Consider the following 15,710-nt stretch of genomic DNA (forward strand, 5'->3'; position numbering starts at 1 on the left):
TTACTTGGACAAGTTATTTATTCTTTCTGAACCTGAGTTGCCTCACCTATAAAATGGGTATGGTATTACCTACTTCTTGAGGCTGTTGTGAGGAATCCGAGAGGCAGGATATGAAAAGGGTCTTGCAGAGCATCTGACTTGTAGTGACCACTCAAAATGTCTGGTAATGTTTGTAGTATTATACATAATGTTATGACTGTGAGGTTATTCTCAACATGAAGACCTTGTCTTAAGTTGTTAGTTCATGTGCTTACCACTCTGTTGAGGTGAAGTATTCTTTTCATAACTTCAGAAAGCTCTTCAGATAACAACAACATATGTAATTTGTTTGCCTGGTGTGACCATTGAGAATATTTTGCTCACTTTGTCATTTGCCCTTTAGGTTTTACTTTTTTTTTTTTAAGTAGAGAAATACAGTCAATCAATCTCTATTTTTGTGATTACTTTTATCCTTATATATCCCTTCTCTAGTCCAAAATCTGTTAATATTTACTTATATCTCCAATTAATTTCTTTGGTTTCATGTTTACATTTAACTCTTTAATCCATCTGAAATGTATTTTGGTATATGATATAAGGTAAAGCTCTAATGTTATACATAATCACGCAGATGATAATTTTATCACCTACCCTACTGGAATTATAGCTTTTATTTCTGTGTTCCGGTCTTATTGCATTGGCTAGAATTTATATAGCCATGTTAAGTAATAATGGTAATTAGATGTTCTTGTCTTATTCTAGATTTTAATGGAAATACTGCGAGTATTTTGTTATTATTCTGCCATTGGCTGTCAGCTTAAGACATGCCTCATGCTGTTAAACAAGCATCTTTGTTCTAGTTTTGTGGGCATTTTTATTGGGAATGGATATTTGATTCTATTGAATATCTTTTTAGCAACTTAAAAATAATTGAGTCTTTTTCTTGCTGGGCCTAACGTGATGTATCGCATGAACAGAGTTCCTCATGTTAAACCATCCTTCCACAGCGAGGTGACATGGAGGAGGAAACACTGTCTGTGGAAACCACGTGAGAGTGAGGAGGGATTTTGAATCCTGCTCCCGGCTATCATGACATTCTTTTATGTCGCACGTCTCCTCCTTCATGAGTGATGAGTGACATTTACCTTCAACTGGGTAATCACTTCGACAGTTATTGTCATGATAGTATCACAGTCGCCTTCCTGCCGGTAGCTTTTTGGAGGTTGCGGTCTCTGTCTAGACAAGCACGGGGCAGTGACAGCAGTGGAGGTGGGGACAGCACGGCACCCTTGTCGCTTCAAAGGCGATAACCAGGTAGCTGTGGGTGACGGTTTAGTTTTCTGGTTTGTGTAGACATTTTGTTTTTGAAGCAGAGGGCAGAGACTCCGAGGGGGCCTAGGAGTTGACTTGAATCTCCGTTGATTTGACGGTTTTCACAGCATCCTCCCACTCTTCCACTCGCTGCCCTCTGAGCCCCACTTCTCCATCAGCTAGTCTGCTCCCTTCTGCCTCCACCCACCCCAGGCCTTTTAGTGGAAAATACAGATGGGAGTGCTTGCCAGCTGCCGTGTGAAATTCAAAACGCTTATAAAAGAAATTGAAGTGGCGTTCATCTTAATTTGAATGTTTGCCTTTCCATAGAAACAACAGCCCACTGTGTAACAAAGATAAAGTTAGAAAACTCTACAAGAAATATTATTATACAAATCTTTGATTTACATTTAAACATTCGTTGACAGGTCAAATAGAAGGATTTTTTTTAAGGTCCTCGAAGCAAGGATTAAAGATGGGGTACAGGAATGTTATGTTTCTGGGGAAAATACCTACATCAGGTGCTGAATTCCACTGAGTTTGCAGAAATGGCTGCACCCAGTGCTTCTCAAGCTAGACATCCATCATGCCATCCAGTTGTAGCCGCTTTAAAGTAACCATGTATCAACACAGAGTGGAACTCTGCTGGATTATGAAGTGCTCCTCTGGGAAACTCTTGATTGACAAAATAGTACTGCGTTAAGTAGCAGCAATATTTTCATGGCCAGAAAGTAATAAAGCTGTAGATAGTCTTCGTGAAGAGAAAATATTTTACATAGAAAACCGCCATGCAATTCTTAGGGCTTGCTTCCTACAGGATCTGGTTAAGGTGAAAAATAGCTCTTCCTAAATGTGAAAGAAAAAACTGATAATTTGATAAATTGTTAATTGCACCCAAGTTCGGTGCTCTAGTCACCGTCAATTATCAGGCATCTAAGAGAGGATGGGATTGGTTACTATCTGGGATCACGCAAACCCACTGTATCTCTGACTTGCTTAGGGTTACACAGTAGGAAAAAAACTCAGGGTTTGCATATTGCATCCATTATAGATTAGAGTTGAACCAGAGGGTATGCAAAGTAATTTACTATTCTGAGACCTCCTTCATTACAGAAAGGTGGTGGAGAGTTGGAGGTAGGTTGGTGACATTAACTTTGTTTTATTGCTGTGCCATTTTAAATGAGAGTTTTTACTGCCCCTTCTTGGAATAGCAATTTTGGCCAGTGTATTTATCTCTGTTAATATGATCCCTTATATTGATATACTTACCTGGAAGATGGTGGTGAATTGAATCTTCTGATCTTCTTCCAACTGTTTATTAAAACACTGTGACAGTCCATGCTTGAACTGCTGAGTGATATTAGTACTGCTCTCTGACAGCGAGGGTGATATTCTTTATCACCCTAACATTGCTGTTTGGGGATGTACTTGCTAAATTATATTAAAAGTGATTTGTGGGGAAAGGGACAGAAGGATGGTGTTCTTTTGAGAACAGGCAAATTGAACAAGCAAGAGCTCCTGGAATGGTGGACTCAACCTGTATTCTGAAAACCTTTCCTTGTACTTTGATTTCATTAGTTGTGAAAATTAGACCTATTCTTAATTCAGCCGTATATTAGTTACTCATGGATATGTTTGATTTTCCTCTTCGTGTCTGGAGGGGGCTTCTCTTCTTGCTTGAACCGCCTACCCCTCTCTCCCCACGGAGTTTTGAAAGCTGAAATGTTATTTTCCATTCCCACCCAGATTTACTGTTTTAGTCAGACTTGCACAAGTTAGGATAAGCTTCCTGCTATTGGAGGCCTCTTCAGGTATAGCATAAGGAGACAACTTGGAAATGTGCAGAATAATCATAGTGATAGCAGTTTATATTATTTGTTAAGGGCACTTTACCCATTATTTTGTTCAATCCTCATAACAACCGTCATAGGGAGATGCTATTTTTGCCATCTCTGTTGTATAGATGAGGAAAATGAGACTTACAGAGCTTAAGCAATTTACCCCAAATCACACAGTTAACAAATGTCGTTTGAAAACCAGGTGCACTAACCCCAGAGCCCATGGTCTTCATGGCTGTGCAATCTTGCCTAAAAACATTGCTGTATGGGATGTGGCAGTGTCTGTCTTTCAGTTGGTAAAAAATAGGTGTGGGGTAAGGAGTGGATACGTCCTACAGATTTTTATTGTTTTTTTTAAAATAAATTAATTGCTTACTAATTAGTATAAATTTCAAAGATGTTATGATAGAATGAATCTGTATTTTATTTTTGATTTAAGACAAGGAGAATTCCTTTATTCTTTCAACATGTGTTACAAATACTGATCAACAAAAGAAGACTGGAAAGAAAGTCATACCTAAATTAAATTACACCAATTTGGTGACAAAAATTCCTTGAATCTTGAGCATCACTGACAAAGTGATTAGCAATCATTAACTATGTATGATTGCTACTGTGTTACACACTGTGCAAAACAAATACTGGTTCTCTTTGGTTCAGCTTCTCAGGAGTTTTTACCATATTAATGACGTTGCTAAATCCATACCTTGTGATTTCAGTTTATGATAAGTTTTTAAGATCCAAGGCTTTCCTTCTTTTAGACAAGGTGGAGAATAACATGGGAACCAGGCATTTAATCAAATGACTCTCTTCCTACTTGGAATACTTCTTGAAGTTAATTTGAGTTGCTTTCATAGCCTCCAGCACAGTTTTTGAATATCCACAATGGCATATTTGGTGTTTGAAGTGGGATTTGGAAACAGTTGCAAGTCACTTTGGTAGACAAATTAGCTAGTGGGTAGTCCTATTTTTAGTCCCAAATCCCAGACATTTAAAAAAAAGCAAAGCAAAACAAAAATATCATTATCAAGTGATCAGGCTGGTCTTCTTAGAGTTGTGCATTTCCAGGGAGAAATGAGTCATTAATAGCTTGATTAATTATGCAGCCCCACTGTTGTAATAGCCTAGTCTCCCAACAAAAATTACTTTTAAAGGTACTTTTTTTTCCTGTATATATGTCTTGATTTGTTTGCTTAAAAAGTCTACTTAATCATTTGTAGTAAGTATCTCCTTTGCTTAGATTCCTGTATTTGAATGGTCTTATTTTGCTAAAAATTAAGAATAAATATTTGAAATGCAGTGAGTAGCAATTATAAACTTGTGGAAACAGGCTGTCTCCTAGGCTGTAATTGTGGAAGAGGGAATTAGCTTGTTCTGAAGATTTAATTGACATATTGTACAGCTCCAGTAAGACTGGGCTCATGTTCCATCTGTGAACATAACACCACGTGTGTTTTAATGGGAATAGGCTTAGGATACCTTCAGATCATTTGAGTGTGAAAAAAAGATTCACATACTTGGGCCGGCCCCGTGGCTTAGTGGTTAAGTGCACACGCTCCGCTACTGGCGGCCAGCGGTTCGGATCCTTGGGCGCACACTGGCGCACCTCTTCTCCAGCCATGCTGAGGCCGAGTCCCACATACAGCAACTAGAAGGATATGAAACTATGACATACAACTATCTACTGGGGCTTTAGGGGGAAAAAAAAAAAGGAGGAGGATTGGCAATAGATGTTAGCTCAGGGCCGGTCTTCCTCAGCAAAAAGAGGAGGATTAGCATGGATGTTAGCTCAGGGCTGATCTTCCTCAAAAAAAAAAAAAAAGATTCACATACTGAATATGATGCTTAATTTTGTTGGAAAGGAAGGAAAGGGGAGTTTCAAAATAATGAGAAAGTATTTGGTTATACTGTAATGTCCTATAGGATCAATAACTTGTTTTAAATAATACTGAACTCTAGGGTGTAGAAAGGGCGTAGGGTGTAGAAAGCCTCAAGAAGACAACGCTCCCATTTTAACCCTGAGAAAAAGATAGATAACCTGCATCATCATGCCCTTCTTTCATCCCATCAGAGACCTGAGGTCTAAAGGCAGTCAGATGACCTAAATCCCAAGGAGAGAGGGACACTCTATTGTCTCGTCCTTGGCAGGGCCCAAGAGGGAGGATTAGCAGCCATCAAAGCAGACGAGAAGAAAACAACTAAAATTTTTGTGAATTTTTAAAGGGTAGTATGGGCTAGTGTGATAATTTCAAATTCCCAGGAACCTCAGACACAAAGAGGATCTGTATCTACTTGCCGCTCTTTACCACAGGCCTCCACTAGATGCTCATGAGAAAGTTTAGGAGCAGGGCAGGAAACGAGAGAGCCCCTCCGTGGTGCAGGTGCACAGGTAATGATCACCTACCCCTGGGAGATAGGCACGAAATCTGCCAGTGTCCCAGAACTTCTGTCATAGGACGCCAAAGCTGTCGTAGGAAGGGGATGGACATGAAAGCTGCCCAAAGATTAGCAGCTGGATCCAGGCAGAGATTGGCAGCTGTTGGGACAGGGATAGAAAATATACTCTCCTAGCTCTGCACTGATGCTAGATAAATCCTTTCTGCACCAAGGCAGGAGTGGGAAGTCCACTTGTGCTCAGGATCTGAAATGATATTAAATAGTGGTCTGCCATGGCTGGGTAGGAGCAGGCTCAGACCCAAGACCCACCAACAGTACAAGGGAGAGATTGGCTGTCATTCATGAATGGGAGAGATAGGAATGCTGAGAAAACCTCACCTCTGAAGCTCAGGTCAAAGACAGAGGCTGTAGCAGGAGAATAAAGAAAAGCCCTTTTGACCCCACCATGAGACTTGCATGGAGTAATGAGCACAGAGAGAAGCACCCTCTGTTGTATGGATGTAGAGCAAGAACACTAAGGAAAACGCTGTGTCACCCCAGGCCTCACCCTAAACACAAAGTGGTTGGTATCCACTGCTGGACGAATTCATAGTCTTTGCTGTAGTGAAGTTTACTGTAGCAGCAATGAAACACAAGTCAACCTCAACTACTCTTAGATTGACTCAACCATTCATGATAATAGCCCAACAACAGAAGAGATATGCCCATTCCAGAAGAAAATTCAGTGCACCCCAGTCTCAGCTGTTCTTTTATATACAGTGTTTTGAATTTAATAAAAAATTACAGGATATGCAAAAGGAAAAGGAAAAAAAATTCACCAATCAAGAACAAAAGCAGTTAATAGAACTAGACCCAGGAATGGCCAGGATGTTGCAGCTTTCAGCTAGAAACTTAAAACACGGCTATTAATTATAAAAAATATACCATACTAATGTAAGATGTTAATAATAGGGGAAACTTGATGTGGGGTTATATGGGAACTCTGTACTTTTCAATTTTTCTGTAAATCTAAAACTGTTCTAAAAAATAGAGTTTATTAAAAAATTACATTATTAAGGAGTACATTTAAAATATGTTCATAGAGAAATAAAAGGTCAAGCTTGGGACTGGGAGAAGGAATTAGCAAAGTGCCTATCTGATAAGGACTGGTAACTAGAATATAAAGAACTCATACAATCCAAGAAGAAAATCATTTCAACAGGAAAATGGACAAACATTTGGACCTTCACCAAAGAAGATATATGGATTGCAATTATGCACATGCAAAGATGCTTAATCCTGTTAGTCATTAGAGAGATGCATATTGAAATCACAGTGAGACACCATTAGAATGGCGAGAATTAAAAGTCCGTCAAAACCAAGTGCTTTTAAGAACACAAAGCAAGTGGAACTGTCATACATTTCTGGTAAGGATGCAGGATGGTCCAACCACTTTGGAAAACAGTTTAGCAGTTTCTTTTAAGGTGAACATAAGCTTACCATACAACCAAGCAGCCCCACTCAGAGCTGTCTACCCAAGAGACATTAAACATATGTCCATGCAAAGACCTGTATGTGAATATACATAGAAGCTTTGCTTAAAATAGCCCCAAACTGGAAACAACCCAAATCTTCATCTACTTGTGAATGGAAAAACACGTTGTGATATATCCATACTATGAAATCCTACTGAGCAAGAAAAATGAACAAATTACTGATACTTGCAATAACATAGATAAACCTCAAAAGCATTGTGCAAAATGAAAGAAGCCAGACACAAAAGACTACATAGTCTATGATTCTACTTATATGATATTCTAGAAAAGACAAAACTATAGTGACAGAAAAGAGATCAGTGATTGCCATGGGCTGGGCTGGAGGGATGGGAATGACTGTAAAATGGCACGTGGAAAATTTCTGAGGTGATGAAAATGTTATATATCTTGATTGTGGTTGTGCTTACATGACTGTATACATCTGTCAAAACTCATGGAGTTGTATAGATTAAAAGGGTAAATTATTGTATGCAAATTATATCTCAACAAGCCTGTTCAAAAATGCTGTTAAACACCAGAAGGACATATAGTAGGTTCTCAGAAAATGATTTAAAATGTACTTTACAAACTTCCGGCAATCTCTGTCTGTGATAATGCTATGCCATCTGAGGGACCTTGAACAAGTCACTTTGCTTCTCAGGGCCTTAGTTTCCTTATCTATAAAATGGGATAGCAATCTAAATATCTTATATATGAATTTTTTGTGAGCTTTTAATTAAATAGTACATATAAAGGGCTTAGAAAATTCCCAGAACATAGTGAGTTCTCAAATACTGTTGTCATCTGTGGTGATGTTGATGTTGCTTTAGCTTCTGTGTATAATAGAGGACTGAAGTGTTGGATCTCCATGTGTGGTTGATGACCTGAAGTAAGAACTTGGATAAATGTTATATTTTACTTCAAACTTGACATTCGCTTGTGCTATTGCATAGATTCATTTCTGCATTCATTCAAAATTTTTTTTATTGAGCACTCTGTGTATGTCAGGCATTGTGTTAGGTGGTGGAATTACCTTGAAGAATAAGACTCAGTCTGTGCCTTCAAGAACTTGTTGTGACAAGAGACCAATCAATAGGGGATCACAGTGCACCGACTGTGATAAATTCATGAGTGGGCTTGGGAGCCGGTATGGGAGTCTGTGGAATAGGTATCTAATCTGGGTGGCAAGAGATTATATGGAGGAGGTGATGATGTGGCTGACCCCAGAAGGGATGTGTGCTGATCATCAATTTGGCTTGTTTGGAAGTGGGAATACATTTTTAAAAGTCTCTGGAACACTAATACAAAAGGAAAAAAAAAAAAAAACTTAAATAAAAGCCAAATCTGTGTAATAGTATTTGATTATTTGGTAAAATCAATTGATATCCGAAGCATAGGTAGCTAGAGCTTACAAAGGATATGATTCTAACTTTTTCCCATTAGTGACTTGCATTGTTGTTAGTGACAACGGAAAGGTCAAGCTTAAACCAGAGCCATCAACCTCCTCAAGAGAGCAATTAAGATTGTAATTGAGTGTGACCCATGGTGGTTGGTTCCTACTCGGGCAAAGTCAACCGAAGCCTGTGTCACAGTCTGAAGAAGAGCGAAACATCTATCGGCCTGTGTTAGAGACACACTGGATATAGTCAGTGTCCCCGAATGTGCTGACACATTTGGCTTCTTTAGCAGGATCAGTCTGTTGACATGTTTACCTACAGGTTGAAACACACAACAAGGAAAGCCAGCAGGCCTTCTGGAAAGATGGATGGTTTTATGACAGCGATAAGACATCCATCTCTAAACCAGTCTTAGGTTCTTGGACCTTCCACAGAGACCACACCTGGCTGCCTTCTCACATTTCGTTAGTGTCACCTACACACCACACTCTTCAAATGGCCTGCTAGAAATGAACTCCTGGGGGAGAGTTCAGGCAGGAGGAAATGGATCTGTTGCAATTCAGCTAAAAAGCATGAACGTTTGCAGAGGGAATGGGGACCAGTGTTTTGCAAAGAAAACACTGTAAACCTAGAAATTTTGGGGCTTAGATTTGGTGTTTCATATTTTTGTTTCGTTCTGCACCTTAGCATATTACTGATTATTATTAATTAATATTATTAATAACATTCAGCAAATATTTATTGAACACCAAGAATGTGCAAAACACTGTTAGGTGTTTTTAGGGAATTCAAAGGTAACTAAAGTATAAACTGTGCTCTAATAGAATTTATAATCTAGAGGAAGTTCTGTATCTATTTGTCCATATCTGTATCTGTATCTATATACATGCACACACACAGATATATCCACAAATCCATCCGTAATAAATATGTATATAAGTACATATACATAATATTTCAGTATAATATGAACGCCAGAATGAAGTATAAGAAGAATTCTGTGGAAGCACCAAAGAGAGAACTATTTGGTTTGATTGGGAGTTTGGAGGATCTTTAACTGGAATGCAAAGGGTAGATAGGATTTCACTAGGCAGAGCCACGGTGTGGGGTAGGAACTGGAACCTGAGGGAAGTGGACTGCGAGCTCTACAAGGATCTTGTCCATTTTATAAACTTTGCTGTATTCAGCACCTTGCTATGAATATTTGTTGAATGAATGAAACAGCATAGCCAGAATCTCAGAGTGGAGAGTTGGTGAGTGGCCCACCGTGGGTGCTGGGAGGATGGGGCCAGTGGTTACACAGTGGGGGTGCAGCACAGGGCTGGGCTGCGTTGTTGAGGGACTTCCTGTACCGCTAAGGAGCTTAGAATTTATTCCACTGACAGTGACCTGTCAGATATATTTGGCCTGGAGAGTTCCCTACACCTATTTACTTTACAGAGCTCCTTCAGACCTTCAGCACTCTTTGATTTCTTCCCATTATCTCCTCAGGAGTTCTTAATCACTTTATCCTCAGGCGCCCAGTTTATTCTGTCCTGCCTTACCCTCCATCTCGGGGCTTTGGTTTAAAAAACTGTCTGCTACTTTGCTCCAATGCTAGTCAATTAATTTTCCTATTTTTGGTCAAAGCATGTAACTCAGGAACAGGGTATTCCTGCAAGGGTTGAACATGGGTTTAATTGCTGTCTTAGTCTGCTCGGGCTGCCAAAACAAAATACACAGATGGGGTGGCTTAAGTAACAGAAATTTGTTTTCTCACAGTTCTGGAGGCTGGAAGTCCAAGGTCAAGTGTCAGCTGATTTGGTTTCTTCTGAGGTCTCTCTCCTTATCTTGCAGATGACCACCTTCCCACTGTGTCTTCACGTGGTCTCCTCTCAGTCTGGGTGCTGCCTTCGTCCTAATCTTCTAATCTCTTCTTGTAAGGACACCAGTCATGTTCGATTAGGGCCCACCCATATGACCTTATTTTACTGTAATCACCTTTTGAAAGGCCCTGTCTCCGATACAGTCACATCCCGAGGTACTGGGGGTGAGGACTTTAAGATGTTAATTTTGGAGGGGACTCAGTTCAACCCATAACACTGGCCTAAGGAGTTCCATCCATGCTGTACCACCTGACAGGAAGCCATGTGGTGGGGGTTCAAGTCAATCCGGGTCACATGTGCTTGGAGTCTGAGCTTGAATCTAAGACTGAAGTGGCCAGCGGCTCAGAAGCTGATGAAGCTACACTGTCGCCTAGTGAACGTGCTCCCATCTGAAGACCTCAGTCTCTGCCAGAGCTAGGAGCAGTCCACGTGACAGGAGTGTTAAGTGAATTTGGAAAGGATGAACATAAACCCACAGCATGGTGTATGGCGTTTACCAGAGAATAACCAACTAAACCAGGGCTAACCAGTACAGTTGATGAGATCCCAGGCTCTCAAGTCGGATGCCCTGGGCTCTCTCACCAGTGATCTGTGTCACCTCAGGCAGATGGTGTCACCTTTCTCTGCCACTTTCCTTATCTGTACATTGAAGATAAAGTTCCCTACCTCATGGGATTGTTCTGAGCATTAAATGAGAAAATGTATGTCAAGTGCTTAGAATGGTGCTTGGTACATACCAAGCACTCAGAAGGCCAACTCATCTAATCTATATCCAATGTTAGCTGTCATTAAAGATAAACATGGTAGATCTAGTCACAGGCATGTTAGCAATAGAACTATTAGCAAAATATTAGTCTTTGCAGCTATACTTATATCAATAGAAGAAAATTTTTCCCATATATTCCAAATGTTTTAAAAATATCATCAAGATTGTTCTCGTAACTTTATCAAATAAAGTGTACTTTTGATTCTTGTGTACATTATAGTGTTATTAAAAAATAACTTTCCTTGGCCTTAATCCAACAATTTGATGAATTCCAATTTAAAGGTAATTTAGGTGGATTTATCTTCTAGAATTGACCATTTGATTCTGTTATCAGTATAAACTTTAGTTGTCTTACTTACAAGGTATACACACAAGTAAGTTATTTCTTTGTGTTGTTAAGGTACACAGAACGACTGGGCGCCATTATCCTTCATGTAGATGACTTCATGGGAAGCCTTCCCGGAGTTTCGCATAAAGGAAGGGTAGCATCCACAGGAAATGCTAAATAAACTCATAAGGAATGATATTCTTGGACCTTTTGTACTTTCTGCCTACTTCTCCTCCACCTTGAGTAAAGCAGTTTATTATGAATGCTTTTCATACCACTTATTTTGCTAGTACTATACTCATTTTAGAACATTTTGAAATACCCAATAAAAATGAGTTGGTCATTTATAAATACTTGGAAATATAAGGCTATTTTGAATTTTATCATAAAATAATTCTTTCAGGGTTTGCCCAGTTTATACAACGCAAATGGTAACTGAGATACTTATGACTTCTATTGCGTGTCTCAAAGAATAAAGTTAGTGAAAAAAATATTAGATTTAGAGGCAGGTTCAGAGGACATTTAAAATATAGACGGTTGAGATTCTTCAGCAGTTTTTTTTATCGTGGTCTTTCTTTCTTTCTTTTTTTTTTTTTTTTAAAGTGGATTAGTCTTTACCGTATATGGGAAAGATATTTTGCTGATATTTAGGTTCTGCTTAAAAACCTATGAACAGAACTATCAAAAAAACATATTAAGTGGTTTTACCGCAGGAAGGGAAATTTTGTGTGTGTTTGAGATTTCTCTTTAGTAATAAGTACCCTTAGATTTTTAACTATAAATAGAGGTGACGTGGACAAGCATCGCATTAATATTAGCGGAGGAATGTTGTTGGGCGGGACGGTAATTGACCACTATGCTGTGTGCGCGCATGCGCACAGACACGCAGGTGTCACTAGGTATTACCTGGGAGCAGGGCCTGTCCGCAGTGGGCGGGCGGCAGGTGCAGACAGCTTGTTCTAAGCGACAGGGCGTGTCAGCTCTCATTTCCTTTCTGCAGAGAAGGACCAAGTGAAGCAGCCTGCACTGCCCTCTGGGGCCAACCAGCTCCTTCCTTTCGCTGACATCTTGGAGACGTGCCATCCAGCCCCAAACCCTGCCTCCTCGGCCACAACTGTGGTTTGGTTGTTTAAATCTCTGTGGTTATTGCTGAGGATTGTGCAATTAATTTAATAAGCAGAACAACCGTTGAGACGCAAACCTTGCAGACAAAGGACTTGCTGTAGATGCTAAGAATCACCAACCGCGCGTAGAGAGGGGGCTGCAGAGTGGCTTGGGATGGAGCTGAGGAGTTAGTGAGATGGGGCGGGATGGTGGTTCCCAGACACCGCAGAAGAGTCTTGTTCTGGGTTCTGAGCCCCGGGCGTTTTGCATGGTCAGCCTTCTTTGCAGTTTCTGCTATTTGATGTCTTAATCTGTGATTCTGCGAACTACAAAATCTGGTCCACAGATCCACGTGAATCCAAGTTAACCTCTGAACTTCACCTACTTTCCTTTAGAATTAGCCTTATTTAAAACTGTAAACTACTGTCTTGCCTATAGCACATTAAATAGTGTTCTGTTTGTAAGACATACGCCTTTTTTCCTACTGTAGATCCTTTCTAGCTTGAGAAATCTATATAACAAAGCCAGAACATTTATTCAGTTATCCCAGGACGTTTAAACTTCCAAGGATTTAAAAATAATAGTTTTTTTCTTTTTCTGTACAACTTTAGAGATCAAAGAGTTTCATTAGACTCTAAAATACTCAATTAATTTTTGTTCTGATGTTTTAGAAAAACACTTTAATCTTGTTCATGTGAATAAAGTCCAGTCCACAGATGAAATTTACACTAAAGTCATAATAGTCAGTTATGATTATGTAAATTGTAGAAGTGAATTTCACTGAGCATTTAAAATATACTGCCTGAAATTGCAGTATTTAATTATAATCTTAGATTATTAGCAGGATAATTGCTGTTCCATAAGATGAGAAGGCAGGCCCATTTCTTGTTCATCTCTTCAGCCCCAAGGCCGGACAGCATGCCTGGTGCCTGGCAGGCACCCAGTGAGTGTCACACTGAATGGGGTGCACACTACAAGGACACTTGCCTCCGTTGGCTTCTTGCTCATTAATGTAAACAAACATATCAACCAACATTCGTGTCAGAACGATACTCATTGTTATAATGTAGGTTGGCTTCCAACACAGGAGTTCAGCCCGCATCAACAAACGCATTCTGGGAGAATCAATTGGATATATGGAATTGACAATAAGCGGTGTTATAGAGCTTATTGTCTTTTGTAAATTGTGTGCTACGCATCCTTTCTATCAGTAAAATTTATAATAAATTTATTAACGTGTAAATGTGCATACATTTTTTTCTCCCTGGAGAGCCAGTTGTTAAATATTTGGCAGCACCCACTGAGGAGGCCTTTTTATTATAGTCGCTTCTGGGATTTGGGTGGTAAAGGTGAATTTAAGTTCTCCTGAGTGGAGATTTGAAGGAGCGGTCGTATTTTACTCCAGGTGCTATTTGCACCTGCAGTGCAGCCTGGCCTGGGGAATGGACGGGCTGTGGGCAGGGAAGGAGTCTGGCAGCCCTGCCAGAAGCGAGGTCAGCACATTCAGAGCTCAGGCTCCAATGTCGGGGCCCAGAGCAATCTATTGAGCCCAGGGGCAGAGCCAGGTCTTATGGAGATGAATTGCAGCGGGGTGGGGGGGGGGGCGCTTTTTAAGAAACAGAATACACAATTAGGTCAAGGCCTGGGGAAAGGTAGGAAGCCCTGAGGCTTCAACTTCATGGTAGACCTGCCTTTGATCAAGCAAGTGGAGCGTTTCAGAAATCAAGCAAGCTTTCGGGCTGAGATCAGGAAGATAGAGGACAGGGTTCCCAAGAACATCAGTGGTGGGGGAAGACAGTGAGAGAGTCACTGTGAATCCAGCAGGATGGGGACCCCTGTATTAGAGAAACAGAACCAACAGAGAGAGAGAGTGTGTGTGTGTGTGTGTGTGTGTGTGTGTGTGTGTGTGTGTGTAGAGAGAGAGAGAGATTGATTGATTTTAAGGAATTGGCTCATGCAATTGTGGGGGCTGGCAAGTGTGAAATCTGCAGGGCAGGCCAGTAGGCTGGAGACCCAGCGAAGAGTGGATGATGCAATCTTGAGTCCAAAGGCAGTCTGGAGGCAGAATTCCTTCCTTCTTCCTTCTTGGGGGGCTTCAGTCTTTTCTCTTAAGACCTTCAACTGACTGGATGAGGCCCACCCACTTTAGGGAGGGTAATCTGCTCTACTCCAAGTCCACTGATTTAAATGTTAATCACATCTAACTGTATCTTCACAGCAACATCTAGACTGTTTTTGACCCAAAAACTGAGCACTGCAGCCAAGCCAAGTTGACACATAGAATTGACCATCACAAGCCCTGGTGCAAATTCTTGGCCTGGACCACAACAAGGGGCTAGGACTGCAGATCACCTCCTGCCACAGTGTGGACGTGGGCTGCCTGGAGTGGAGGAGAGGGACGGCAAGGGGAATATGGCACTCAGATCCCTGCTCTGCCATTGGCTACTGTAGTTTTGCGCCCCGAGTGAGGCAAGCCCCTTATCTTTCCAGCCCCAGTTTTCTGCCATATAAAATGAGAGCGTTTATAGAGACATGCCACATCATAGGTGAAATGATTGGGGTTTTCTTTTTTTTTTTTTTCTGTAGAAACTTTTTTGAGGCAAAATCTCATAAGGAATCCCAAATTCCCAAATCAGAGTTAAAAGTGGCTTGTCTAAATGAATGGTTGGGGCAAGGGACAGGAACCAGCTCCCCCTCCCCACTCCCAGCAGTCTGGGGAACTCTGTGAGCATGGTTTGAGAATCACTCACCCGTGTCGTTCTAACCCTTATTGCCTTCCCGGCTTTTTAAACTACTGAACTAATGTCCCAAGATCATAGACCCACAGAATCAAGATTTGAAGTCACATTCCTTCTGGCTGCAGAATTCTTTTTCTCTGTTGAAAGACGTGTGGTTTGCCCTTACTTCCATTGATTTGCTTAAACACATGCATACATTTTGACATCTGGAAACATTTTTACAATTTCAAATGAGCGCATCATGGCAGACAAGACTCCATTGCTGGAGAAAGTTCTAATGAGAGCAAGGTCAGAAGTACAGAACTTAATGAACTTATATAGAAGTGAGAAAATTTTGAATTTTTAAAAATTTACTATGAGTCTTTGTATTGGTGTTTTTGTGTGTTTGATTTGCTTGGAGCCAAATTTGGTATAATGACCAGAATATACAAAATTTAGGTCTAAATAACTTAAGAAAGGACAACTAGTTCTAA

The 15,710-nt window shown here is 40.4% G+C and overlaps 1 protein-coding gene across 3 annotated transcripts in view; it reads left to right on the forward strand.

Annotated features, from left to right (window-relative positions):
* SAMD5 (sterile alpha motif domain containing 5) overlaps positions 1-15,710 on the forward strand; it is a 52,915-nt gene that overhangs the window by 13,860 nt on the left and 23,345 nt on the right. The window contains exon 2 of one of the 3 annotated variants that reach the window (XM_058534245.1): positions 10,273-10,804. The exons of the other annotated variants lie outside the window; for them this stretch is intronic. Within the exon in view, the coding sequence (XP_058390228.1) occupies positions 10,273-10,515 (243 nt within the window). The 3' untranslated portion in view covers positions 10,516-10,804. Of the gene's footprint in view, positions 1-10,272; positions 10,805-15,710 lie in introns of those variants that run through there. 3 annotated transcript variants of the gene reach the window in all.

This window comes from Diceros bicornis, chromosome 39, assembly GCF_020826845.1.
Source record: "Diceros bicornis minor isolate mBicDic1 chromosome 39, mDicBic1.mat.cur, whole genome shotgun sequence".
Classification (NCBI taxonomy): Eukaryota; Metazoa; Chordata; class Mammalia; order Perissodactyla; family Rhinocerotidae; genus Diceros; species Diceros bicornis.